Genomic DNA, 23,238 nt, shown 5'->3' with positions numbered 1-23,238 from the left:
TATTATTATTTTTCGTCCCCATTTTTCTTGATTTCATTTCATCCTGGAGTATTTTTTGATCTTTCCTTTTCCGTTATTTATCATTTATTTTTTTGTACCCCAATATTTCCCTTTTGCTTACTTTAGTTTAATCGTCTTCCCCTTTGAGTGTTTAGTGTGGTCTGACAGTAGGTCTAGTTGATGGATACATTTCCAGCTCCGATCTCAATCTGATTTTTCCCCTTATGACATTATTTCTGTTTGATTCGATAATGATGATGCTGATAATTATTCCTGGCTAATATTTGCAATCGGGAAAATCCACGGGCTGATTTATTTTTTCTCTGTGCTGTAAGGAATCAAAGGGCCATACCGCTCTTACATGGGTAACCGGGCGGTTTCCTTCTGGTTCCCTTTCTGCCCGGACACGGCTGGGACGTTACTGGCGAAGAGAAAGACAGAGAGAGAGTAATACTCAAGTTGTAACCCAAGGTGGGAGTGAACATGATGTATGCCCCGTAAGTACGTAGTACCTTGAATGGATAGAGAGAGTATTGTTTCGCTTCTGCTATTGGCTCCACCCCTTTCTCGGATTCCGGTTCTGCTCTGCTGCTTTCGCTTTTTCCTGCTACTTTTTCCCTTTCCGCCCACCTCAAGTCTCTTGTGGTGCCCCATTATTTTGTCTTGTTGCCTTGACGGCCGTGTCAGATGGTTCCGATCCATCTCTCGTTCCTTCCCCTCCGCGTAGTCCACCCGCATCATACCTTAAAAAAATAAAAAAATCCAAAAAATCGAAAAATTGGATTTTTTATTTTCCCTTCCCTCGAGAAAATAAAATAATAACAATAAAATTATTAATCATGCTAATAATCAAAGTGGATCCCCTTATTCCTCAGCTGTTTGCTGTCGACTGCATCCTGCATCCTTTTGTACAGCTGTAACCGAAATAGGCTTGCTCCATTGTCCCATACTTACTATCTTGAACCGTTGACGTTTTAGTCTTTTCGCCTGATCACATATCTAGGTAATCCACTGGAAATACTTCATTTAATTCCCTGCCCGTCCAGATTTCTCCTTTTATGTGACCTTCCCTCTCTCTCCGCCATCTTTCTTAAATACAATCCACTTGCCTCCGTGGACTGCAGCGCTTTCTGTCTCTTCTCCTCTCCATCTGCTGCACTCCGCTACTATATCTGCTACCTTAGTACTACTTACCCATTAGCCCTACTCTCCTACCACCTCCACCCGCCAACCCATCATCATTATTACCCTTACACACACCCTCAATTGAACGACGACGGACCAGCCTTTCTACTTCTACTCCTCTTCTGCTTCCAACTTCCTCCCCCTGTGATTTTCTTTTTATCACCGTTGGGGTTCCTCACCACTCAAAGTTTGCGTCATTGGATTCCCTTGCAGTTACACAGTCTAGCCGTTTCTCGGGAACAGAAGCACGGAAAATAAAATCCAAAAAAGTTTTAAAAAAGGATTTGCAGCATCGATTGACGACAGGGGGGGTAGAAATGTTGAACCCCCTTTAACAAACCGAGTCCTCTTGTCTTCAGTTCAGCGATCTTATCATCATAACATTCCCTCCCTTCGGTTACAGCGGAGATTCCAGCCGAAGACACATTCCCCGAAATCATTGGCCATTGGCCTCGCATATTGTCTTGCTCTATATTATTATTGCAAGAGACGCAGGCCGATATCGCCCTCCGTGTTTGATCTCGAAGACTTCACGCGGACAACAAACACAACAACAATCTTCAATTCCTCTTTCCTTCTGTTGAGAGAGTGAACCAAGTGGGTGACCGCTCAACCAACATCATGTTCAAACGACCGTCATGTTTACAAGGCCGGCGGCATGGTGAGGGCAACGGTGATTGGACCGCCTTCCCTGTCCGCCAGCTCTTTGTGCTAGGTACGTTTTTTTTTCTACTGGACTGATTGTTGTGACAATTCCTTTGCGCCCAATTCCCAACCGTGATCGTGCATATGGCAAATAGGAATTTGTTTGTCCCTCGGCCTATTACTTTGTTTTGTTGTCAATTGCTTGTTATTCTGTTTTATTTTTTTCTCTACTTTAGCTTTCTGTTTGGGTACCTGATTCCTGCGCATGCACGCACCCCTCTTTCATCTACTACTACCTCTTATTGCATGTTCCTTCCCCCACGCAATATCATACTAGTACTATTGGCCCCGCGATCCAATGGAAACTGACAGTGATACCAGCACTATGCCGCATCTGCGAACCAATCGCGTTTATGTCCATATTCCCCTATGTTTACCAGATGGTCGAATCTTTCCACGTAACAGATAACGACCGCAAGATCGCCCTGTATGCTGGAATGATTACATCGGCCTTCACCTTTGCAGAGTTCTCCGCAGGCATGTTCTGGGGTCGGATGAGTGACAAGATTGGCAGAAAGCCTGTCCTCGTCATGGGCTTGATTGGAACTGCCATTAGTATGGTTGTTTTCGGGTTCGCTCCCAACTTGCCAACTGCCATGATTGCCCGGGCACTGGGTGGCCTTCTGAACGGCAACATTGGCGTGCTTCAAACCACCGTTGCAGAGATCGTCACTGTCAAAGAGCACCAACCCCGGGCCTATTCCATCATGCCGTTCGTCTGGTGCCTTGGGTCGATCATCGGGCCCGCTATGGGTGGTGCGTTGGCACAACCATGCGACAATTATCCCGGATTATTCCAACGTGACACCATCTTCGATCGCTTTCCGTTTCTGCTGCCCAACCTGGTCTGCGTTGTCGTCTTAGTGTCCGGCATCGTTGTTGGCCTATTGTTCCTGGAGGAGACCCATCCGGAGAAGAAGCACCGCCGCGATCCCGGCCTGGCGTTGGGCAATTGGCTCGTTGCGAAAGTCTGGGGTTCTCCCGAATCCCTCCCGGAGCCCACGGACGCCAAAGCGGAATTGACCGGAGAGGGAGAGTACTACGACTACGAGGATGTCCCTCCGCCAGAATACAGAAGCACGGAAAGTTCGCCTCGTCTGGGTCCGATGAAGGAATCGGACAACCTGTCTGCGGATGACGACATTGAGGGGCAGATGAAGGGCGAGCCGTGCGCAACTCCCAAGGCTTTTACCAAACAAGTCATCTTCAACATCATTGCCTATGGCATTCTTGCATAGTAAGTCCCCTCTCGTTCCCCACTTCTCTTTTCCCCGCCATTCTTCAGACGCTGACTTTTGCACAACAGCCACAGTGTCTCCTTCGACCAACTCATGCCCGTCTTCTTGAGCACCCCCAAGTCGGACGACGATGTCGTGCTTCCCTTCAAATTTACTGGTGGTCTGGGACTGGCTACGAGTAAAATCGGCTTCATGTTGGCGGTTCAAGGCGTCTATTCCATGATCGCGCAGCTGTGGCTGTTCCCATTCGTTGTTCGTCACTTTGGAACACTGAGAGTTTTCCGTTTTGTGTTGCTCGTTTGGCCGCCTCTCTACCTCATGGTCCCTTACCTTATCCTCCTGCCCGAACAGCTCCAAACTGCCGCGGCCTACGTCGCTTTGATCAGCAAAATCACGCTGCATGTCATCGCATTCCCTGCTACTGCTATTCTTCTCGCCAACGCTGCCCCGTCCTCTAAAGTCCTCGGTTCCATCAACGGTGCGGCCGCCTCGACAGCTAGCTTGAGCCGCGCTTTCGGCCCAACAGTTACTGGCTTGCTTCATTCTAAGGGTCTCGAAAGTGGATACTCCGTGCTAGCCTGGTGGGCTTGTGGAATAGTGTGCATACTTGGCGCCATCGAGAGCTTTTGGATGGAGGAATCGGAGCGAGACCAGGACGTGGAGAAGAAACCCGAATGCGATGGCCCAACTTCAAACCGTGACTCGTTGCGGGGTTCCTTCACTGCAGGTAAGGAAGACGGCTCTCCCGAGGAAGTGCGGAGATTGCTGTCTTCGGCGCGCACCAGCATCGATGACCTGGACGTTCCCAACGTGGACTTAATGCAAGCCAACCTGAACGTCACTTCCGAGCCCGAGCCTGACAAGTCGAAGCTCAGCCAATAGACCTGTCCGACTCCTGTTTCATTATCGCGAGAGGCAATGTCGCTTCTTCTCGCATCATTGTCTTTTTTAAACTACTCTTGCTTGGAGGCTTATTTCCTTTGCTCAAATTCGCATTGCCTTGCCTTTGCTACTTTTGCACTTGTTCGATTTTTGGCTCATATTGGGTGGTATAGCCTGACTCTTTTTTGTTTTTGTTTATTCTTTGACTTTACTTTATCCCCCATTATTTACTTTGCTCTCCATTATTTATGTTTTAGATCATGATTTCGAATATTGGGCGATGGCGCAGTGTATAGACTGGGTGCATATGTGACAAAAGCATGAGGGCTGGCAATTCTGTCTTTGATTTTGGGGTTACCGCGGGGATTCATTGGGCACGCATATGATTTCATGCATCTGGGAGGCTCGTTGTCATTATTGCTACATTCAACCGCACTATTTGCAGAGAAGAAAGAAGAAGAAATTCATTGCTGGGGGCAAGGTAGAGAGCAGCAGCATCTCTCCTTAGCCCTGTCGAATTAAAAGACATAACACAGAGTTTCTTGAACCGTACTTGGTAGTGTTCGCCATCAATATTCTTTAGTAGATACTGGCAATATCCTCCATAGTGATAGTGACCTTCATGCTGGTACTATTCGTTGTACCTTGCCCCTCCGCTCGGTCGTCGGGGTCTGAGTGAGTTTTCCTCGAGGCTCTGACTGAGTAATGCAACCTTCCCCTCTTCCGACTAGCCACGCCTTGCAGCTATGCCACCTGTAGTAGTGCTGTCGCGTCCTCTGGTAGTGCGGGGGTGCAGCTGAGATCAACGAGGGGAGGGGGGCTGGTGTTGGAAGGGTACCTAGCCACCATCCTTCCAACTAAACTGACTCTAAGCGGTCATTATAAGAGCTCGTGTAGGAATATGATCTAGGATTCGTCTCTGAGTCTAGCGCTGTGCGCTACCGCATTGCTTCGAGTTCCGTAAGCTGCGATCTTCTGGATTGACAGGAAGTGGAAGAGAGGTACCTATGAACCGTAGTGCTTCCCCATAGTTAACTAAGTAGCTACTTAGCTAACTAACGTTACTTGTTAGTTACTAGGACTGACAGGCCGCGGTTCGGATGACAAATTTCATCTGTGCTATGGCCCCAGCTTATCAGTAGCCAATCATAACACAGTGTCGTTGGGCGGTGTCACGTGGAACAAGTCCAGTGGTATCGGTATTGTCACCAATTCGGCTTCGGACAACTTCGCTTCAGCATCAACGGTGAACCTGGGACCTGGACTTGGTTTCCCTCAGTGCAATTCTTGTCATTCTCTATATCGTTCACTTGGCATCAATTGCTGCATCTACAGTACTGGTTTACCATTGTTTTGCTTCCCCAGCTGACACTCTTTGACTGACATACGTACGCCTCTCACTACTGATACTAGTGCCGGCTGGCGGCACTAACCACGATACTAAATGTTCCTACCTAGGTACCGGACCCAAAGGTGCCCTTCAAACAACTCCACCAATTTTTGCCCTATCTTGACTTTTGATGCTTGCTTTTTCTCTTTCTCACTCATCAGTCGTCCATAATCCAGTCCGTCCTTTCACACCCCCCGTCTAGCCTATCCGCGTCTTCCTGCTGCGACCGGTCCCCTCCGTCATGCGCAGCGACTGTGCCCTCCCGTCCAGATAATATCGCCTTTCTGTCCTGTCGGATCGCGGCACTAACGAAAAGTCCGAGCATCGGGACAGCACTGGCGAGTCAGCCCTCCGTCGAATCGCTGTCCCCGGATATCGAATCGGATACCCCGGTCTTCGAAGAACAAAGGCGCAAAAGCAGAACATATTAGCGCATGGGGGTTGTCTTATCATGAATGCTGATTCGGTTCTGGGTCTCCGGTACACCATCTCCGCATCTCGCTTGTCCGATTCCAAATTCTCCCCTCCGAGACATGGTCGCATGTCTACTCGACTCTTCTGCGTACCCTTCTCGTCATGCTGAACCCTGATTCTCCTCCTTCGCCGACCTCCATAGGGAGGAAACGTCCGCATCCGCCTACCGAGCCTGCCTCCGTCCCGCCAGAGCCGTCGGCGCAATCTCACCAGCAACAACAGTCAGCCACTGACGGCCCTGCGACTCAGTCCGCCTCCGCCGCCGCCGCCCCCTCGACCTCCAATTCATCCTCGTTCCGAAATGTCTCCGCCTGTAATCGTTGTCGTCTACGGAAGAACCGATGCGATCAGAGGCTGCCGCGATGTCAGTCCTGCGAGAAGGCTGGTGTCCGTTGTGTCGGATATGACCCGATAACGAAACGCGAAATCCCTCGCAGTTATGTCTACTTTCTTGAGGCCCGTGTGGCGTATCTGGAGAAGGTATTGATAGACCATCAGATATCCTACAAAGACCCTGTCGCTTTCGACGAGGAGGAAGCCGTGAAGATCGAAACTGGGAGTGATACTGCGCCAGCCCCGGCAGTGGGCTCAGAAGGCTCGGCTCCAGCGGCCGGTGATGGGGCCAGCGGCTCGGATAATAACGAAAAGTGGGTGAAAAAGGAGAAGGATGGACTCGTGCTAAGAAGAGAAAAGAGCGATCCCACTGGTCAGACTTCGGAGAACAACAACCAGGACTCGCAAAAGGAAGACAATTGGCGCATACATAATCTGGTTTCGAACATAGGCATGGTCTCTGTGCAGGGAACCTCTGATCCCCGATATCTGGGCTCTACCTCTGGTATTTCGTTCGCTCGCGTGGTTTTTGCCGCCGTCAAGAGTTCCGTGCCAGGGAATGTTGCAGAGCGCGGGCCAATGCGCCCAAATGAACGTTTGCCGCATAGTGCTACGGGGACAGGTGGAAGTAGCATGCGTGATTCCTTCTTTGGATTACAGACCAGGTCTATGATGAAATGTGCTGCATTCCCGGATCGAGAATTGGCTGAGAGGCTGTCCAATCTCTATTTCGAGCATGCGAATCCACAAATGCCCATTCTGCACCGGGCTGATTTCATGGAGATGCTTGATCGTACATACTCGCTAGATGAAAAGAACCGCTCCCCTCGCAGTCTTTACATTCTCAATATTGTATTTGCCATTGGTGCTGGAATTATATTCGAGGACAAGCCATCCTCTGATGAGAAGGAAGATGGCCGCGACCACTCTCCTTCAGCTTCATCCAAGCGACCCCGGCTTTCAAGCCATCAGCACCAGCCGGAAGAGTATCATGCCTCTGCAATCATCCATCTGGAGTCTTTCCTGGGTAACACTGCATCCGGGGATGGGTCTGGAGCTCTGGAGGAACTACAGGCAGTGCTTCTCCTCGCTAGTTTTGCCCTTCTGCGACCTGTGGCGCCTGGTCTCTGGTACATTGTTGGTGTGGCAATGCGGCTGGCAGTCGATCTTGGCTTGCACTACGAAGATGGAACCGACATTGACACGCTCGGGGAGGAATCAATAAACTGCACAGCCGGGAAGAGTGCAGAGAAGTCTATAGCGCGAATCGACCACCGCGAGCTTGGACGCCGGGAATGGGTACGCGACCTGCGCCGCCGGTTGTGGTGGTGCGTTTACAGCTTCGATCGTTTAGTCAGTTGCTGCGTCGGCCGTCCGTTTGGGATCAGCGATCAAGCCATCAGTACTGAGTTTCCATCTCTGCTAGAAGACAAATACATCACTAAGTCGGGAATTGTGACTCCTCCCGAGGGTGCTCCGAGTTATAAGCACTCCGCGCATCATTACTTCAAACTGCGTCTGTTGCAGTCCGAAATCCAAGATGTGCTGCAGCATCAGCAAGCCCGGTTCGTTCGACAGAGAGCCCCATCTGTGGGTAGACGACATATTCGCCCTGACATCTCCTCCCCTTTCCTTCAAGGCTTCGATTCGTTCCGTTCGTGGCGTAGAGACGTCCACCGGCGGCTTGTGGAGTGGCAGCAAAGTGCGCCCACGCGTCGCGATACTGGAGTCAGATTTCCTATCGAGTTCCTCGAGTTGAACTACTGGCAAGCGGTGATTATGCTTTATCAGCAAAGTCTGACTGTACCGGCTGAATTGGCGGATGAGATGATGCCGGCCGAGGATGTGTCAAGCCCGTCCTTCTCTAACGTGGATGAGGCAGAAGATGAAGATGATATCTACTATAAGGTAGCAGAGGCTGGACAAAAAGTGATCCGTATATATCGTCAGATGCACCGGGTTCGGTTGGTCAATTACACGTATTTGGCTACTCACCACATCTTCATGGCGGGTATGTTATCTAGCTGACTTGGCTGTAGCGTATCGTGACTGACTTCTTTCAGGCATTTCCTTCTTGTACGCAATCTGGCACTCTCCGTTGGTGCGCAGCCGTCTGGTACGACCTCTATTAGCGATCTGCTGCTTTGATATCATTCTAACCATATGCAGACCCTCGACGAAGTGGACTTCACCGTCCTTGCAGCCACATCCGTACTTGGAGATCTCATGCACAAGTGCCCGCCTGCAGAGGCCTGCCGTGATGCCTTTGAACGTATGAGCAAAGCTACGGTTCAGATGTGCTTGTCCACCACCGGATTCGGCTCCCAAGTAGATCTAACCCAGGCACCGACCCGGAGCACACAACGACCGACAAATGCGCCACACCCAGACCAGAGCAGACCGTATGGGAGGTATGCGCAGGACCCCCGACAACGTGTGCCGGCCCGACGACAGGGCCAGGGCCAGGGCCAACCGCGGCCATCGCGACCAATGCCACGGTTCGACATGAACCTCGGAGACCTCTTCAACGACAACACGGCCGTCCCAGAACGCCCCAACAGTGGACCTAGACTGCCAGGACCCTATCCCGTCCGACCAGAGTTCCCCGAAGCCTCTACCCCTACACCCACCTTCCCTCCCGATCGGACGATGCGGCCACATCCCCCGCGAACCCCATCAATGGAATACTATCCTCCCTATGAGACCACCGTATCTCCACAGCCCCAACTGCACCAGTCGTACTACTACGGTAACTCCCCCCAACAGAGCGCGTCGCCAAACAGCGTCAACGCGAACCCACCCGCCACCCACTACCATACCCCTGAGAATGAGCATCCACCTTCCGGTTTGAGCCTAGATTTTCTCGACTTCGACCCCACAGCCGCTGAAGGCAGCCACATGGCTGGCGGGTCGGACGGACAGGGTGAATATGAATTCCAGGCGATGCCGTCATTGGGACATGGCGTGGGCCACAGCGTCGGGATTGACCTGGGCTTCGGCATGGCGATGGATTTCCAACATGATTGGAGCGAAAACGCCAATTACGACATTTTAGAAGGTTACTTTTTCGGTGGGGCAGGGAACGGACCATCTGGAGAAACTCAGTAGATTTTCTTTTTACGGCATGTGGTGGAAGACATGATGATGGTTTTTTTATATCTTTTTTACTATACTTTCATGTCTATAGTACATTTCCCCTGGGTGATGGTGTGAGAAGAGAAGAGTGACTGGATGATGGACGACTTATGAAAAAAACTTAACTTTGCGTACTATTTGTACATGGTTAGTTACGGTATATTATTGATATCATATTATATATTGAGTCATAGTACGTAGTATTATAATTACTAGTTAGGGTCTATAGTGTGTTTTCTCTCAGAGCTCTTCATCCGTATTGAACCTCCACACCGCTAAAAACTACCAGTAGTACTCGGTAGTGTAGTGTGAAGAAAACCACCTAATGTATTATACTACATTAAAGATCATTCGAGCCCAAAGAGCCCTGCACAATAGTAACCCCCCTCTCCCTAGTACCTAATATCTATGCCTCTAAACCTTATCCGAAATGACGTTTTACTTTACATTTAGTGGCTGTTTCATCAGGCGGAGAATCGGAGAATAAAAAAAAAGCAGGGCCCAAGACATAGCCCACCCTACTAAGAGTTACTATCTACCTATCTCGTAAGTTTGAATCCTAATCCACACGTTAAAAGGTAAATGTGCCCAGCCGAGAGCAAAGGTGAGGCCAACGTGGATGGAACCATATTGGGCAGCAAGAAGTTAGTTAGTTTTGTCTCCAGTCAGTTACTTAGTTAGTTAGTCACTAGTAGTAGTAATCCGCTCGCTTTGAGTTGGCCGCGGCACTAAAGTAGCCTGACTAACTAATTAATTAGTTTACTAGTGTTAGTTGAGTAAAGCGATCGGGGATCACTCTTGGGTTCTGTGGTGTTAAGATGATTTTCATCTTGTTGGCGCTGTAGGGTGAGATTGTATGTATGGAGAGGGTTGGAGGGTTGAAGTTTGGGTAGTAGTGGCGAGTATGATAGTTAGTATATAGAGTTAGGTATATAAGGGTCTCATAGAGAGGGATATTTGTTTCTTCATCACAAGAGATGTAGGTAGATGCGTTGGAGATGCTGTAAGACTGCCAATCCAGATCGCAAGTGGGGAAAGCACCAACTGGCATCTGAGACTGGCGGGCCAATCGGCGGGGCGCTTGGGCCACGCGAACCTGAGAAAAGTGGAAGCAAAGCATCCCATCCATCCATCTGCATCTCTCTTTCTTTGAGGCTGCCAGCTCTTTTGTTTCCTCACCGGTCTTGCCTTGTCTTGTCGTCTCTCTTTTATTTCCCCTCCCTTCTTCTTTTGTTCTCTGTCTTTCTCTCTCTCTCTTCTTCCTTTCCTTGTGGGATCAACTATATTTTGGGAAAGACTGTGAAAGTGGGATCATGTGGTATTGCGCAGCCTATTAAGAGGGGGAAAAACTAAAGCTGGAATCGAGTGGAGCTCTCCATAATCAAAACACTCTTCTCACCCGGCAACGCTTCCAGTATTAGTTTGACGTTGCAACACAGGTGATTTTTTTCCCCCCATTTGCTTCAATTTTATTTCCTCGTGTCTGCTACAAATTTGCTTAAGCTTATTCCCCATGCTAACCAACCAGGAAATGCCAGCGAAACGGTGAAACCATCGCTCCTTGTTGTACTCCCCGCAACCCTTCGGTTTCCGGCTCCGATCGTTCGCTCGATCCTTGCGGGCACCTCGAATTTTCTCCTGCGCTTCTGACCATTGGACGTTGATTCTGCTTCTCTGCCGGTCTGCTCTTCTTCGCCACGCCTGTGCCTTTCCCTTCTTCTCAGCCCGACCTGCAGTGCCGTTCCTTCCTCGTGATAGGTCATGTGTACAACACGATTGAACCTTGGCGCGACGATAGTGGTACACTCTCATTTCAAGTGATTCGGGAACCCGTCACTCTCTCAAAATGGTCAAGGCGGACGTGCGGAGGGATTACTACGCCGACCTGGGTCTGACCCCGAGCGCGGAAACAGAGGAGATCAAAAGACAGTTTCGCAAGCTAGCGCTCAAATACCATCCGGATAGAAACCCCGGGAAGGAGCTGGAGTTCATCTCCAAGTTCCAGGCGATCCAGGCGGCAAATGAGATTCTCAGTGACCCTCAGCAACGACTGAAATATGACACGGATCGCTTGCGCGCCGGTTACGGCAAGCTCTACGGCCCTCCCAAACCCAATACCGCTCGAAAGGCACCTCCGAATCCCTATGCATCCCCATATACTCCGAAACCTCAACCTCCGAAGACCCGTCCCCAGTCTTTCCATCATAGTCCATCTGCTGGCGCCCAACGCTATGCTAGCTACGCGCGAGCGGCCCCGAAACAGGCATGGGAGAAGAGGCCAGATGAAGGGCAAACACGAGCCGACGCTTATAGAGGGTTCCAGGAGATGAAGGGCAATGCTATGCCGGGTGGCTGGTCTTCTTTTGACCCCCGCACCGGTTACGCTGGCACCCCACCTAAGCCTAACGGGCAGTCTCCGAGGCCTAAATCTGCCTACGAGTACTTCAAGAAGTCCCCCAAACCGACGAGTCCCGAGCCGACTCGGACGCAGTCCGCGAAGAAGAAGCAAGGATTCGCTCCGCGCGCTGCTGGTGGCGATGAGCCCATGGCCGCCAATACCTCTGCGTATACGAGCGTTCCCCGGGCTGAGCGCTCGCAAACGCCAAACTCGTTTTACGCTCCGGCTCCCTCACCCACGGCTAGGAAATCGGCAGCAGCCGCGCAGCATCGGGCAGAGAACACAAGTACCCCAGACATTGAACGAGTGAGAAGCAGATATGCCACCGCTGGCGGAGAGCGCACATTTTTCTCGAGTGCCGGGCTTGGACGCTCTGCTAGCATGCGCGATTCGACGGCGAGTCCTCAACCCCGCCCCAGGACCAACCCACCTAGCCCGACTCCTCCGGAGAGTGGCAGACACCGGAGCGCTAGTCCCAAGTTGAAGAAGGATAACCGGAATTATACATCTACAAGCTCGAGTGATTCGGAGGATGATGACTTCTTGGCGCGCAAGCCCAAGGCGGTCCCTAAAAGCCGGCTTCGTGCCCATAAGAAGTTCAGCGACTTCCACACTGAGAAGAGTCGTAAGACAACTGGTAAGCGATATCATCATGAAGAATTAGTCTACCGCCCGCGGTTAAAAACCTTAAAAGAGTAGTTGGGCAGCCGAGTTGGTGAATGAGGATAGTGTCTAGTTGCTAACGAAGACCTTTTTCTTAAGGCCTTGACTCTGAGAAACCCAATCCACCCAAGAATGTATTCGATACATCTGCATTCTTTGGCGACGGGAGTCCCCTAAAAGCGTATGTTGAACTATACCCATCAATAGGTCATAAGTTAACTGGTTTACGTGTATAGCTCCGGCGCCTCCAATGCGGACGCACATACCCCAAATAGGAGTTTCAAGAGCAGCAGCCATGAGCAGCTCCGTCAGCCATTCTTTGCCCGGAGCTGGGAAGGCACAGACTTCTTTGGTGCGGCGCAGTCAGACAAAGAGTCGCAGGATTCACGCGCGCGAGGTCGAAGTGCGAACCGAGATATCTTTGGTCAAACAGCGGGCTCTACAGGTGCCTCACACCCCAAATCGCCGCGCTCAGAGTCCGCGACTTCCCAACAACCCACGCCTTTCGCCCAGGCGAAGTTCTCTGCCGACGCATGGATCGAGGAGCTGCGAAAGGCGAACATCTCGTGGGCCGTTCCGACTACCGATAACGCCAAGCAAGCACAGCCAACTGCCTCACAGCGCCAGAAGAGTCCTCGGAAGCAAACCAGGCCTGGAGCTAAACCCCGGCCCACTGCCCAAGCCAGTGTGGCTACTGAAGCTGAAGAAGCCGAGTCCACCATCAATGGAGAGACTACTCAAGAGCCAGCCAAAACCGATACTGTTGATGTAGAAGCTATGGACGTCGATGATGTTCCGCCTGTCAACACCACCGCACCAGCTGCAGAGCCAGAGAAGACCAAGGAAGACGAGGTCAAGGAAGATCAACCCAAGGAAGACCCAGCGAAGGCAATGCCCCCACCGAAGATGAGGCCAACCTCCAGGAAAGGAAAGGTCCATCACACGAAGTCATTTGACTTTTCCAACCTCACCAGCACAATGCCCTTCACACCGACCAGCAATGGCGGCATTGACGACCTGCAAGACATCCAAGCCAACCTCCCGTTCGAGTCCCGCCCCAACGTCCCCAGGACGACAATGCGCGATGTCCGAGCCCGCCAATTAGTCTGCCCGAACCCACCAAAACGACCAACCGCACCAGAGCTAGTCCCCATCAGCGCAGGGTCCCAACAACTCGGTCTCCCCCGGGCAGCATGGGAGCGCTACGCCGCAGAAATGAACACATACATGCGCGAATGGAACACTTTCAACCGCCGTATCTTGCGCCATTTCAACGCGCGCCAAGAAGCCATCGAGACAGGAATGGCCCCGAACTGGATCAGCGCCGTTGGAGACTCCGCGCGTCTCAAAGTAGACGCCCCGGACCAGGACGACGAAGACGACACCAAAAAGGCTGATGGCAATGAAAGCGACGACAGCATGGTAGCCGGCAGCGGCAAAGCCGGGTTCAGCGCCTACTTGCGCGGACTGGATGAAGATGCCAAGGTCATGAAGCATTGGGAAGTCGCGAGGGAAATGCACCGAGAGTGTATTCTAAAGCTTGGGGAGATGCGCGAGTGGATTTTAAATGGGGGAAAGTTGGTATAGGTATAGAGGGGTATGAGCATGAGCATGAGTATAGCTCGACAGAGGCGTTTTAGAGACGGCCGAGTATTATTGATACTACTACTACTGATTGCATTGGGTATGGGCGTTGGCGTTATATTGCTTACTTACTACTTACTACTGTGGCATTTGGAAGACGGGAACAACATACATGTATCATAGTCTATCGTGGTCATGAATTCGTTTGATATTGGATGGAGAGTATAATAACGAGTTGTCATCTCATCCCTTGGTCTCTTCACGCCTCGAAATCCTACATAGTTACAGTCTTCCAATTAGTCAGTACGTAGCAGGTCGCAGCATACCTACTACCCTTCTATTCTATCAATCATACCTACTACTACGTAGTAGTATCTTCATAAGCCACGTTCCGAAGTCTGGGAGTGTTGAATCTACTACTTAGTTTTAAGTACTAAATTATGAACAAGAAACTCACAATTACTTGTCAGTTTTGTTGTAGTAGGTACTGTCTATATGAAAGACTAAATAATAGATAATTTCATTCTTTTCAGTACTATTCATTTGTATGAATTGAGACATACAGTATTCGCACTGCTACTGCTACAGCTACTTTTTCTACTACTTGGACTTTTAAATGGCATCTAGTGCTTAGCGCTTTGTAGTAAATAAAGGCGCAGAAAACTTAACCGTGATTAGGTTTCCTCATCTATACTCAGATACTAGACATGGTGGAAACTCCATACTGAACTACTACTACACAACCGGCATGGTCACATGTCCTTTGCAATAATAGTCCACTCGGTATCCCATCGTTTCATTCCATCTTTCCCTTCCCAGCAGACAAATACGAACGGATAAATAGCCGAACAAACATATAGATCAGAGGCCCAAGATACAAGCCCCCCAACAGCAGCGCGCCCAAGTGACCTGGTGTATGGAGACAGGGAAGCACGGTGTGCTGCATTTCAACGTGGAGAACATCATTCCCACCAACTGAGATGCGCGCATGCGGTGCATCATACGCAATGAACAGATAGCACAAACCCAGGATATACCCAGCGTTAAACTGCGCGATCTGTACAGCCGTTAATGTCCGCTTCAGGCGTATGGGGATTGCTATTTTCATTGTCCGGAGAGCATAGTATAGGTACTGCACGATTACCGGGTCCTCCCTGGTTAGCACTACCCGTAGAGATATAACGTATACAGGAGCAGCAGCAGTACTAAGGAGTTTATGGACTGACCATTAATGCATGAACACCGCTATTCAGAAGTGCAGCCACCAAGCAGTGAGGCGACGTCGAACGCATGAGCGCCCATGAACCGAGCATGACTCCGGCATGGTGGTATGTTTGTAAGAAGGTGCTTTCTTTCCCCTTCAGGATCAGAATCATCGTGTCCGTTACCTCGTAAAACTTGGACATATACATGGCCCAGCAGAAATATCCCACACCATTCTGCCATAAGCCATCACCATTATGAGTATCCCATACAGCGGCAGTGGCGTTGGGCACGCTGGTATGAAGAGTGGGCCTTCCTTCAACGTGACATAATGTGGCGGCCACCTGCACATAATATGACTCTTGCTTTATGGACGGTAGGTTTGTGTAGACTGTTGAGAGCAACCCGCAAGATACCCATGCAGAGAAGACCGAAAGACCGATGTTATGGAAAAGCACGAGGTAGTGAAAGAAGCGAGTCTGACTCAGTCGCCATGGCTTGTGGCGTCTTTTGCGATTGACGGAGTTGAGGTAAATGATGATTAGGACATATGAGCTCGCAAAGATGATTGGGAATGCGACATGTAGAGGACAGTCATACACCTCGGCAGATATGTTGAATGGCCTACTCCAGGATCTTTTTGCATCTAATGGGCGGAAAATTGGGGTGTGATGGATGGATCGGAATTGGATAAGATTAGCTGGTGGTAGAGAAAAGTGCAGAGATAGAGAGTTGTTCATTCTGGAGTTGTGAAGAGACTCGAGGGAAGACTGCAGTACTTTCCTCTTCGAGTTGGGACCATCTGGGACATGGCTCCTTCTTTAAAATGCTTCACTAGTAGACAAGGGCAAGACGGAACATTCTTTGCCATTTAGATTAGTCGTATGAATGCAGCAGTCAACGCTTGGTATCATCACGGCATGGTGTACGAACAATCAGCAGCAGCTATAATTCCGGATAACCTGTTGATCATATCCATGATTCGGTTCTATTTCTGTATTATAGTAGTATTTCTCTTTTTGTTAATTACCGCACAGTATAAATCCTCACTTTTTCGCTATTGCGAAATCAGTGACGAAAGTATTATAGCAATGTAGCGTGCCTCGGGTGCTACTTTTACTGTGTACATCCCTGGCCAACCTCATGCCCGTGTAACCCCTTGCATCCCCACTCTCTACTGTGATGTGTAAACATTCAAAGTCTCACCAAAAAATGCCTGTGAAAGTCTTCGAGTAGCATGTTCTAGTGCCGGGGGTCTGCATATGGTAAAGTCCTCATGTCTTTAACATTCCGGAATAAAATGTCTTCCCCATGCTCATTCATATGTCCTCCTTGTACCGTCCATCATCATAGCACTGTACTTACTTAGCCAACTCATATCAATTGCTGTTGTATAGATCTTGTATCAAACCCTCCCTAGTGTCTCTCCTCTCTGGAGGTGAGGGTCTCTAGCCGAAGTAGGCAATAATAACTCACCTCTGCCGAGATCACCTGACCCAAAATGCCTCCAAATCGCCTAGCTTAGGGGTACGTAGGGCACTAATCTTCAATAGGCAATGATGTATTGTGCCGTCCAATACCGCATCCGACCGAACCCCGCCGCGGGGAACGAGCACCGGTACCGGCAATACGGAGACCCTAAGAAGGACTCATGGGGAGGAAGCGGGAAACACCGAAAAGGCCCGCCCAAGAACCGGATTGGAGGGTAACGGTATGGTAAGCCAGTAAGTAAAAGGAATGGATTAGTAGCAGGAATCACTCATGGCTATCGTGTAGTTACTCTGTATAGTAAACTGTGGCTCTGCCTCTCTTGTCTCACCGAGTTCGTCCCGGCCCCCGCCGCTGGCTGACTTGACTGCCCGCCCGCCCATATATCATTCTTTGCCTCCGCAGCCAGTTCCCCTCCGCTGGTTCTTTTTTCGGCTTTTGGATTTTGACGGTCGCGAGGTTTTTCTACGGAACCTACGTTGCTGCTCCAGTCACTGCAGATTATCTTCCAAGATTTGTCTCAGTGTGCTTTAATTGATCTTTACTCTTCTATCTTATCCTCTTTTACGTCACTTTATTAGAGATTGTTGCTGCTGCTCTCTTGAGATCAGTGACTCATTTCATCCCGCATTCAGTGCCCCGCGTTGCCGTTCGATCTTGACTGACTATTTTTGTCTTGTTGCTTCGCACGCACACCACAAACGCATTTACCGCTGGGTAAATCTGCAATTGAGCTGCTTAATTGAGATATATTTCGTGGCTTTACATTCAATTCAATAATCATGGGTGTCACAATTGTTCTGGGTAGTCAGTGGGGTGATGAAGGTGGGTTGTCATCTTATTTACCCGGCAGTTCACAGGTCGATTTGAATCGATTGATTGATCGATTGATTGGAATAACATAGTTGGGGCATGGCTGATTTATTGCGATTACAGGAAAGGGGAAAATTACCGATATGCTTGCGCAGGAGGCTACGCTCTGCTGCCGTGCCGCTGGCGGCCACAGTAAGTCTTTCCTTCTCTCTCTTCGGAGACCATTGTTTAATGGAATGGATAGATGCCGGTCACACTATCGTCCACGGTGACAAGACCTACGACTTCCACATCCTTCCCTCCGGTCTCGTCTCCCCCGCCTGTGTCAACCTGATTGGCGCCGGTACCGTGGTGCACGTCCCTAGTTTCTTCAAGGAGTTGGCTTCTCTGGAGGACAAGGGTCTGGAGGGCGCTGGAAAGCGCATCTTCATCTCCGACCGTGCGCACGTTTGCTTGGACCTTCACTCCGTCGTGGATGGCCTGGAAGAGGCCAAGCTGGGCGGTCGCAAGGTCGGTACTACCGGCAAGGGTATCGGTCCCTGCTACAGTGACAAGGCCGCCCGTCGCGGTATCCGTGTTGGTGAGATTCTCGACGAGGCTCTCTTCGAGCGCAAACTGCGCTCTTTGGACGCCGGCTACCGCGCTAGATTCGGCGAGCTGGAGTACAACGTTGAGGAGGAACTTGCTCGTTTCAAGGTAGGATGACCTCTCCCTCGCCATGTATTGTTGGTCTCGGAAGCACCTTTCCAGGAGCATCTAACAAAACCAGGATTACCGTCAACGCTTGGGCCCTTACATTGTCGACCAATTGGCCTTCCTTCAGAAGTACAAGGACGCCCCTAACACCCTCGTTGAGGGCGCCAACGCTCTCATGCTGGACTTGGACCACGGCACTTACCCCTTCGTGACCTCCTCGTCCACCGGTCTGGGCGGTGCCGTTCAGGCCCTCTCCCTCAACCCCACCAGCATCAGCTCCATCATCGGTGTCGTCAAGGCCTACACCACCCGTGTCGGCTCGGGTCCTTTCCCCAGTGAGCAGCTGAACGAGTTCGGCGACAAGCTGCAGGGCGTGGGTAAGGAGTTCGGTGTCACCACCGGCCGTAGACGTCGTTGCGGTTGGTTCGACATGGTTCTGTGCCGCTACTCCCACGCTATCAACCACTACACCGCTCTTAACTTGACCAAGCTGGACGTGCTCGATGACTTTGACGAGATCAAGGTCGGTGTCGCGTACATTCTGCCCGACGGCACCCGTACGGAGAACACGATGCCCGCCGATCCGGAAGTCCTGGAGAAGGTCCAGGTCGAGTATGTCACCCTCCCCGGCTGGAAGAGCAACACCATGGGCGTGAAGAAGTACGAGGACCTGCCTGCCAATGCTCGCGCGTATATCGAGTACATTGAGCGCGGGTTGGGCGGTGTTCCCGTCAAGTGGATCGGTACTGGTCCTGCTCGTGACCACATGATCTGTCGCGAGTAAAAGTGGTCGCTAGATACCGTTCATGACAAAAGGTTTGTGTTTTCTTCTTCATTGTGTTTGTTTATAATATCCAAAGACCCGGTGCAATCGGGAAGGCTTCGTATGCAATGTGTATATGGATGATGTGATAACTGGCTCATTAGAGGTAGACGATGGTTGGGTATAGAGTACAGTTGGGAATTTACTTGCTATCTTCAAAGAAGTGTAGCTGCTTTATATTAAATAGTTATATTCCATAATGCAGGTACCACGGTTCCAGCATCCTCCAACGTCCATCATCTCTCCTTGCCTGTAACTTGTCGGCAATCGGGTACGGGAAAAATGCCTTAGGCATGAACAACATGAGTTTCCTATCGAGTCGTTCCAGCACAACGAGACCTTTATCAACAAAATCCAAGTAAACAAAGTAATTCCCACAGCATCAAAGATCATAATTCGGTCGTAGGCCCTACATATCCCCTTCGCACTGTCATACTGTGGTAGAAGGATGATAGATACCTTTGCCGGCACATCGGCCATTTTCGGCTGGGCGGAGCACCCTCCACCAATCAGAGGCACGACAATATGATGACCGTATTCCCGATCGGACTCCCGAGGTTCCATTCTCAACTTCAGTTCACCTTTGCATCTGTCACTTGCTGTGCTTGTGTCTATCTAGCGCTGAGCATCGCGGTCACCACACCTCCCACCTCCTCCACTCCACTCCGTACAGCAAAAGCAGATCCTGCAAAATGGCCTCCATCGCGCGCCAGTCTTCTCCCCTCCTCCGGTCGGCGTTCCGCGCTCCCTTCGCGACTAAGAATGTCGCGCAGGTCGTGGCTTTCCATGCTTCCGCTAAGAAGCAGATCTTGCCTCCTCTGCCTCGTGAGTTTCTCTATATATGAATTGGGTGCGATTGGATTTTTGGGAAGGGTTATGCTAATGGGTTGGTGGCTGCAGAGACTATTCAGGGAACGAGTACGTGATTCTCTCCGGTTGTTCGGTTATTGGTTTTGGTTTTTGTCTACGGGAATTCGATATTCGGGATATCGACGTTGCTCGGACAGCCATGATTGAACTTGAAGGGCCGACATGGATAAGATGTTTGGAATATCCTCTGACAGCTCGACGCAGTGAACGACCCCGCTCCCATCCCCAAGTCTCACCCTACCGAGGGTAGCTACCACTGGACTTTTGAGAGGTGCGTTTACCCTCTATCTTGATATCCTTCGGATATACATGGACGGGTCGAAGGATAGATGAATAGGGAATTGGCAAGCTAACTATAACAGAATCGTCTCTGCCGGTCTCGTCCCTCTTTGCATTGCTCCCTTCGCTGCTGGTTCCATGAGCCCCGTCATGGACGCCGTCATCTGCTCCGCTATTGTGGTTCACTCTCACATTGGTTTCCAGTACGTCTTTCCTCCCTCTCTTTGCCTTTATTAAGCCCCGCGCGTGCGCGTGTGGAATACGAGACTAGAGGCTAATAAGTAACAGCGCCTCCATCACCGACTACTTCCCTACTCGCCGTGTCCCCAAGACCCACACCTTCATGATCTGGCTGCTCCGCGCGTTCACCCTCAGCACGGCCGTCGGTCTGTACGAGTTCGAGACGAACGACGTTGGTGTGACGGAGGCTCTCCGCCGGGTGTGGAACGCATAGACTCCTAGGGAAGTGTGTTGTTTTGTGATATGATTTTAGTTTTTATTACTGCTTGTGGTTTGTTTTGGGCGTATGTGCCGCTCTCTGCCTCTGTGTACATGTTCTGATTCCTATATTCTGGCTCATCGAGCTATAAAAGATGTACTTTGAAATATACCTTTACTTTTTCTATCATCATCATCATCACTATATACATAGATACCCCCCAGATACAGAAACTTAAGAATAACTACTCCTCCTCCTCCCCCTCCCCATCCTCCTCACTCCCTCCCTCCCCATCCAACAAATCCTCATCATCCGCCCTAACCACCACCTTCTCCATCAACCAAAGCGCCTTCTTCAACGGCAACCCCACGACATTATCAAACCCGCCCTCAATCCTCTCCACAAGAATACTTCCCAATCCCTGAATCCCATACCCACCCGCCTTATCCGCGCCCTCCCTCGTCCTCACATACGCCAAAATCACCTCATCACTCACCCCCTGATCAAACCACACCTTCGTCTCCTCCAGACAACTCTCCAACGCATACCCGGGAACCCTGGCACTCGCCAACGGCGTCATCGCCACAAGCGCCGTATACACCTTATGTTCCCCCGCATCCCTCAACCCCTTCAACATCGCGATGTGATGCGCCTCGCTCCGCGGCTTCTCTAATATACTCCCCGTCGACGTGTCCACGATGACCGTGTCCGCTGCGAGAATGAATGGGTCGCCTTTCGGCGAGTCGATTTCCTGTGCGTACACGGCTTGCGCCTTCTGTGTCGCGGTTTGGAGCACGTATTCGAAGGGGGGGAGCGTCTTGGGTAGGTCTTCGGGTGTGTTCGACGGGATTATTTCCATGTTGGGGAGGGAGAGGAGAGAGAGGATTTGTCGCCGGCGAGGGGAGGACGAGGCGAGGATGAAGCGCTTTGAGCGTAGGTGGGTTAGGATTGGGAGGGAGAGCGGGGGTGGGCGTGGGAGTAGGGAGGCGCGTTTTTGGTGGTTGGGTTGGTTGCTGGTGCTGGTGGTGTTGCTGCTGGTGTAGGCTGGAGGGGGGTCGTCGGATTCGGGCTCCGTTTGGGAGAGGAGGGATTGTTTGCTGTCGGACATTTTGGATATGTGTTTGGTTTTGGTTTGTCGGGTGAGAGGTTGAGGTTGTATAGGTGTTGGGTTTATGGTCGTGATGGGGGGTATGGTGGTTGGTGGTGGTGTTGAATTTGATAGACGGGCGGTGAGGCTCGGCAGTTGTGATAGATACGAGATAGTGATATGAGTTGGGCGTGCATGTGATGGTGGTCCATGCTGCATGTTTATTGCTCGGTTTGTATGTTGTGTATTGGGGATTAAGGTTAAGCTTAATGCTTCAGGAGAGTTGGTGTGGTACAGATTGTCTCCCTGCATATGGTTTCGTTTATACTGTCTACTCCATATGGAAAGCTGCATGACAGTAATTGCCAATTCCAGTCTCAGTCTGGCTCCACCATGTAGTATCTGCTAAATAGATAACTGAAATCATAATGCCGCCAATATATATATGCAGCAGTGCAACAATCTCAACAGTAACAATCAGGACCTTCTCATCCCTATATACCAAATACAACGCCATCCCGCCTCAAGACCCTAGGCCGAGAAGCCTCCGTAGAGGCCAAAAAGAAATTACCACAACCATCGCCCATTGCAATTGCTCAATATCACCACTACCAACCAACCGGTCAAGACCCAGCGCCGGACTTTTCCTTTCCAAATATCATTTCAGAGTCGCGTGACGCATGTTGCATAGTCTCATCCACCTCAAAGGCAAATCATAATCATCATCATCAACAACAACAGCGTGCCGCTCGGACCTCGGCAGCATCAGTTGCGAAACGAATCATCAATGCGCCCTCCACGACGCTCAATCTCCGCAATCAATTCCTGTCGTTCCTGCAGCTGAAGCTGGATAAAGTCCACCGTCTTGCGAAGCACGATACTCTCACTGCGACCCTGGCCCTCCAAGCCAGGCACCAGCTCGGTCAATCGATCGAAGCCCTCCCGAATTGCGGCGCGGCGTTTCTGCTCCGATGCAATGTGGTTATTCTTCTTTTCCTGCTCGGTGAGCCGCGGCTTGTCCTTGTCTTGTGCGTTGGCCGCTGAGGAGGCCGAGGCCGGCTTGGAGGAGGAGTTGCCGGTGGGTGTGGTGGATGGGGAACGGTCGTCGCGATCGTCGGGATGGGTGGTTGCGCCGCCGGGCAGGGGAGAGTAGGATGGTTCTGAAGAGCTGGAAGCCAGGGAGGCCGGAGGTCGTGCAGATGGCATTGTGGTTCTTCTGGGAGTATATAGGAGTGGACGAGAGAATGCGATTGTTGTCGTTCATACAGCGATTATCATGTGCTTCTTGCTGGGGTGGGATTTTCATGTGACAACCAAACAGGGTAGTTCTGCGGGGAAGAGAAGAGCAGAGAAAACAGAAAGAACAACAACAACAATACAGATTGGAAAGAGAGAGACTGAGTGGGAGATAATGAACGAAGAATATGATGAGGATATGTAAAGAGAAAGGAGACAAGACTAGAGATTCATTGCAGACCCCAGCTCATTAGGGGGGAACAAACCTGCTGGGTTTGACCAATGGAGCGGAGGTCCATTAATGGGAACCGCGATCG

At 50.7% G+C, this 23,238-nt stretch overlaps 8 protein-coding genes across 8 annotated transcripts; 5 read left to right on the top strand and 3 right to left on the bottom strand.

Annotated features, from left to right (window-relative positions):
- Positions 1 to 1,806: 1,806 nt before the first annotated feature.
- On the top strand, positions 1,807 to 4,010 carry BO85DRAFT_443233 (MFS transporter; the record flags this gene model as incomplete). Its single annotated transcript, XM_025658870.1, has 3 exons — positions 1,807 to 1,900; positions 2,212 to 3,127; positions 3,197 to 4,010. 3 exons carry the CDS (start codon positions 1,807 to 1,809, stop codon positions 4,008 to 4,010), a joined length of 1,824 nt encoding a protein of 607 aa, XP_025510279.1.
- Positions 4,011 to 5,976: 1,966 nt separating this feature from the next.
- BO85DRAFT_384105 (positive regulator of purine utilization) lies at positions 5,977 to 9,315 on the top strand (the record flags this gene model as incomplete). Its single annotated transcript, XM_025656536.1, has 3 exons — positions 5,977 to 8,218; positions 8,271 to 8,323; positions 8,377 to 9,315. 3 exons carry the CDS (start codon positions 5,977 to 5,979, stop codon positions 9,313 to 9,315), a joined length of 3,234 nt encoding a protein of 1,077 aa, XP_025510278.1.
- A 1,465-nt stretch (positions 9,316 to 10,780) lies between these two features.
- BO85DRAFT_202999 (DnaJ domain protein) lies at positions 10,781 to 14,374 on the top strand. The gene is made up of 4 exons (XM_025654554.1): position 10,781; positions 10,881 to 12,377; positions 12,503 to 12,584; positions 12,640 to 14,374. Exons 2-4 carry the CDS (start codon positions 11,189 to 11,191, stop codon positions 13,988 to 13,990), a joined length of 2,622 nt encoding a protein of 873 aa, XP_025510277.1. The 5' UTR covers position 10,781; positions 10,881 to 11,188; the 3' UTR covers positions 13,991 to 14,374.
- Positions 14,375 to 14,783: 409 nt separating this feature from the next.
- On the bottom strand, positions 14,784 to 15,930 carry BO85DRAFT_431666 (elongation of very long chain fatty acids protein; the record flags this gene model as incomplete). The annotated part of the gene is made up of 2 exons (XM_025658345.1): positions 14,784 to 15,119; positions 15,214 to 15,930. The coding sequence occupies 2 exons, from the start codon at positions 15,928 to 15,930 to the stop codon at positions 14,784 to 14,786; spliced, it is 1,053 nt and encodes a 350-aa protein (XP_025510276.1).
- Positions 15,931 to 17,061: 1,131 nt separating this feature from the next.
- adB (adenylosuccinate synthase ADE12) lies at positions 17,062 to 19,242 on the top strand. The gene is made up of 4 exons (XM_025661191.1): positions 17,062 to 17,503; positions 17,615 to 17,683; positions 17,736 to 18,187; positions 18,261 to 19,242. The coding sequence occupies exons 1-4, from the start codon at positions 17,461 to 17,463 to the stop codon at positions 18,969 to 18,971; spliced, it is 1,275 nt and encodes a 424-aa protein (XP_025510275.1). The 5' UTR covers positions 17,062 to 17,460; the 3' UTR covers positions 18,972 to 19,242.
- Positions 19,243 to 19,591: 349 nt separating this feature from the next.
- BO85DRAFT_454057 (CybS family protein) lies at positions 19,592 to 20,787 on the top strand. The gene is made up of 5 exons (XM_025661190.1): positions 19,592 to 19,835; positions 19,911 to 19,928; positions 20,085 to 20,151; positions 20,243 to 20,362; positions 20,448 to 20,787. Exons 1-5 carry the CDS (start codon positions 19,703 to 19,705, stop codon positions 20,611 to 20,613), a joined length of 504 nt encoding a protein of 167 aa, XP_025510274.1. The 5' UTR covers positions 19,592 to 19,702; the 3' UTR covers positions 20,614 to 20,787.
- Positions 20,788 to 20,842: 55 nt separating this feature from the next.
- On the bottom strand, positions 20,843 to 21,706 carry BO85DRAFT_431657 (nucleotide diphosphatase; the record flags this gene model as incomplete). Its single annotated transcript, XM_025658344.1, has 1 exon — positions 20,843 to 21,706. One exon carries the CDS (start codon positions 21,704 to 21,706, stop codon positions 20,843 to 20,845), a length of 864 nt encoding a protein of 287 aa, XP_025510273.1.
- Positions 21,707 to 21,972: 266 nt separating this feature from the next.
- On the bottom strand, positions 21,973 to 23,187 carry BO85DRAFT_454055 (uncharacterized protein). Its single transcript, XM_025661189.1, has one exon. It carries the CDS (start codon positions 22,889 to 22,891, stop codon positions 22,451 to 22,453), a length of 441 nt encoding a protein of 146 aa, XP_025510272.1. The 5' UTR covers positions 22,892 to 23,187; the 3' UTR covers positions 21,973 to 22,450.
- Positions 23,188 to 23,238: the final 51 nt, after the last annotated feature.

Source organism: Aspergillus piperis, assembly GCF_003184755.1.
Source record: "Aspergillus piperis CBS 112811 unplaced genomic scaffold BO85scaffold_32, whole genome shotgun sequence".
In the NCBI taxonomy this organism is placed as follows: Eukaryota; Fungi; Ascomycota; class Eurotiomycetes; order Eurotiales; family Aspergillaceae; genus Aspergillus; species Aspergillus piperis.
The sequence above is the reverse complement of the archived record's forward strand: the minus strand, read 5'-3'. Positions and strand labels throughout refer to the sequence as shown.

Excerpts from the sequence above, each read along its gene's own strand:
- BO85DRAFT_202999 (XM_025654554.1), top strand. The coding sequence starts at position 11,189 with ATGGTCAAGGCGGACGTGCGGAGGGATTACTACGCCGACCTGGGTCTG. Across the intron at positions 12,378-12,502 it reads GAAGAGTCGTAAGACAACTG|GCCTTGACTCTGAGAAACCC; the intron begins GTAAGCGATATC and ends CTTTTTCTTAAG. Across the intron at positions 12,585-12,639 it reads GACGGGAGTCCCCTAAAAGC|CTCCGGCGCCTCCAATGCGG; the intron begins GTATGTTGAACT and ends TTACGTGTATAG.
- adB (XM_025661191.1), top strand. The coding sequence starts at position 17,461 with ATGGGTGTCACAATTGTTCTGGGTAGTCAGTGGGGTGATGAAG. Across the intron at positions 17,504-17,614 it reads TAGTCAGTGGGGTGATGAAG|GAAAGGGGAAAATTACCGAT; the intron begins GTGGGTTGTCAT and ends TTGCGATTACAG. Across the intron at positions 18,188-18,260 it reads AGGAACTTGCTCGTTTCAAG|GATTACCGTCAACGCTTGGG; the intron begins GTAGGATGACCT and ends TAACAAAACCAG.
- BO85DRAFT_454057 (XM_025661190.1), top strand. The coding sequence starts at position 19,703 with ATGGCCTCCATCGCGCGCCAGTCTTCTCCCCTCCTCCGGTCGGCGTTC. Across the intron at positions 20,152-20,242 it reads TACCACTGGACTTTTGAGAG|AATCGTCTCTGCCGGTCTCG; the intron begins GTGCGTTTACCC and ends TAACTATAACAG. Across the intron at positions 20,363-20,447 it reads CACTCTCACATTGGTTTCCA|CGCCTCCATCACCGACTACT; the intron begins GTACGTCTTTCC and ends AATAAGTAACAG.
- BO85DRAFT_454055 (XM_025661189.1), bottom strand. The coding sequence starts at position 22,891 with ATGCCATCTGCACGACCTCCGGCCTCCCTGGCTTCCAGCTCTTCAGAA.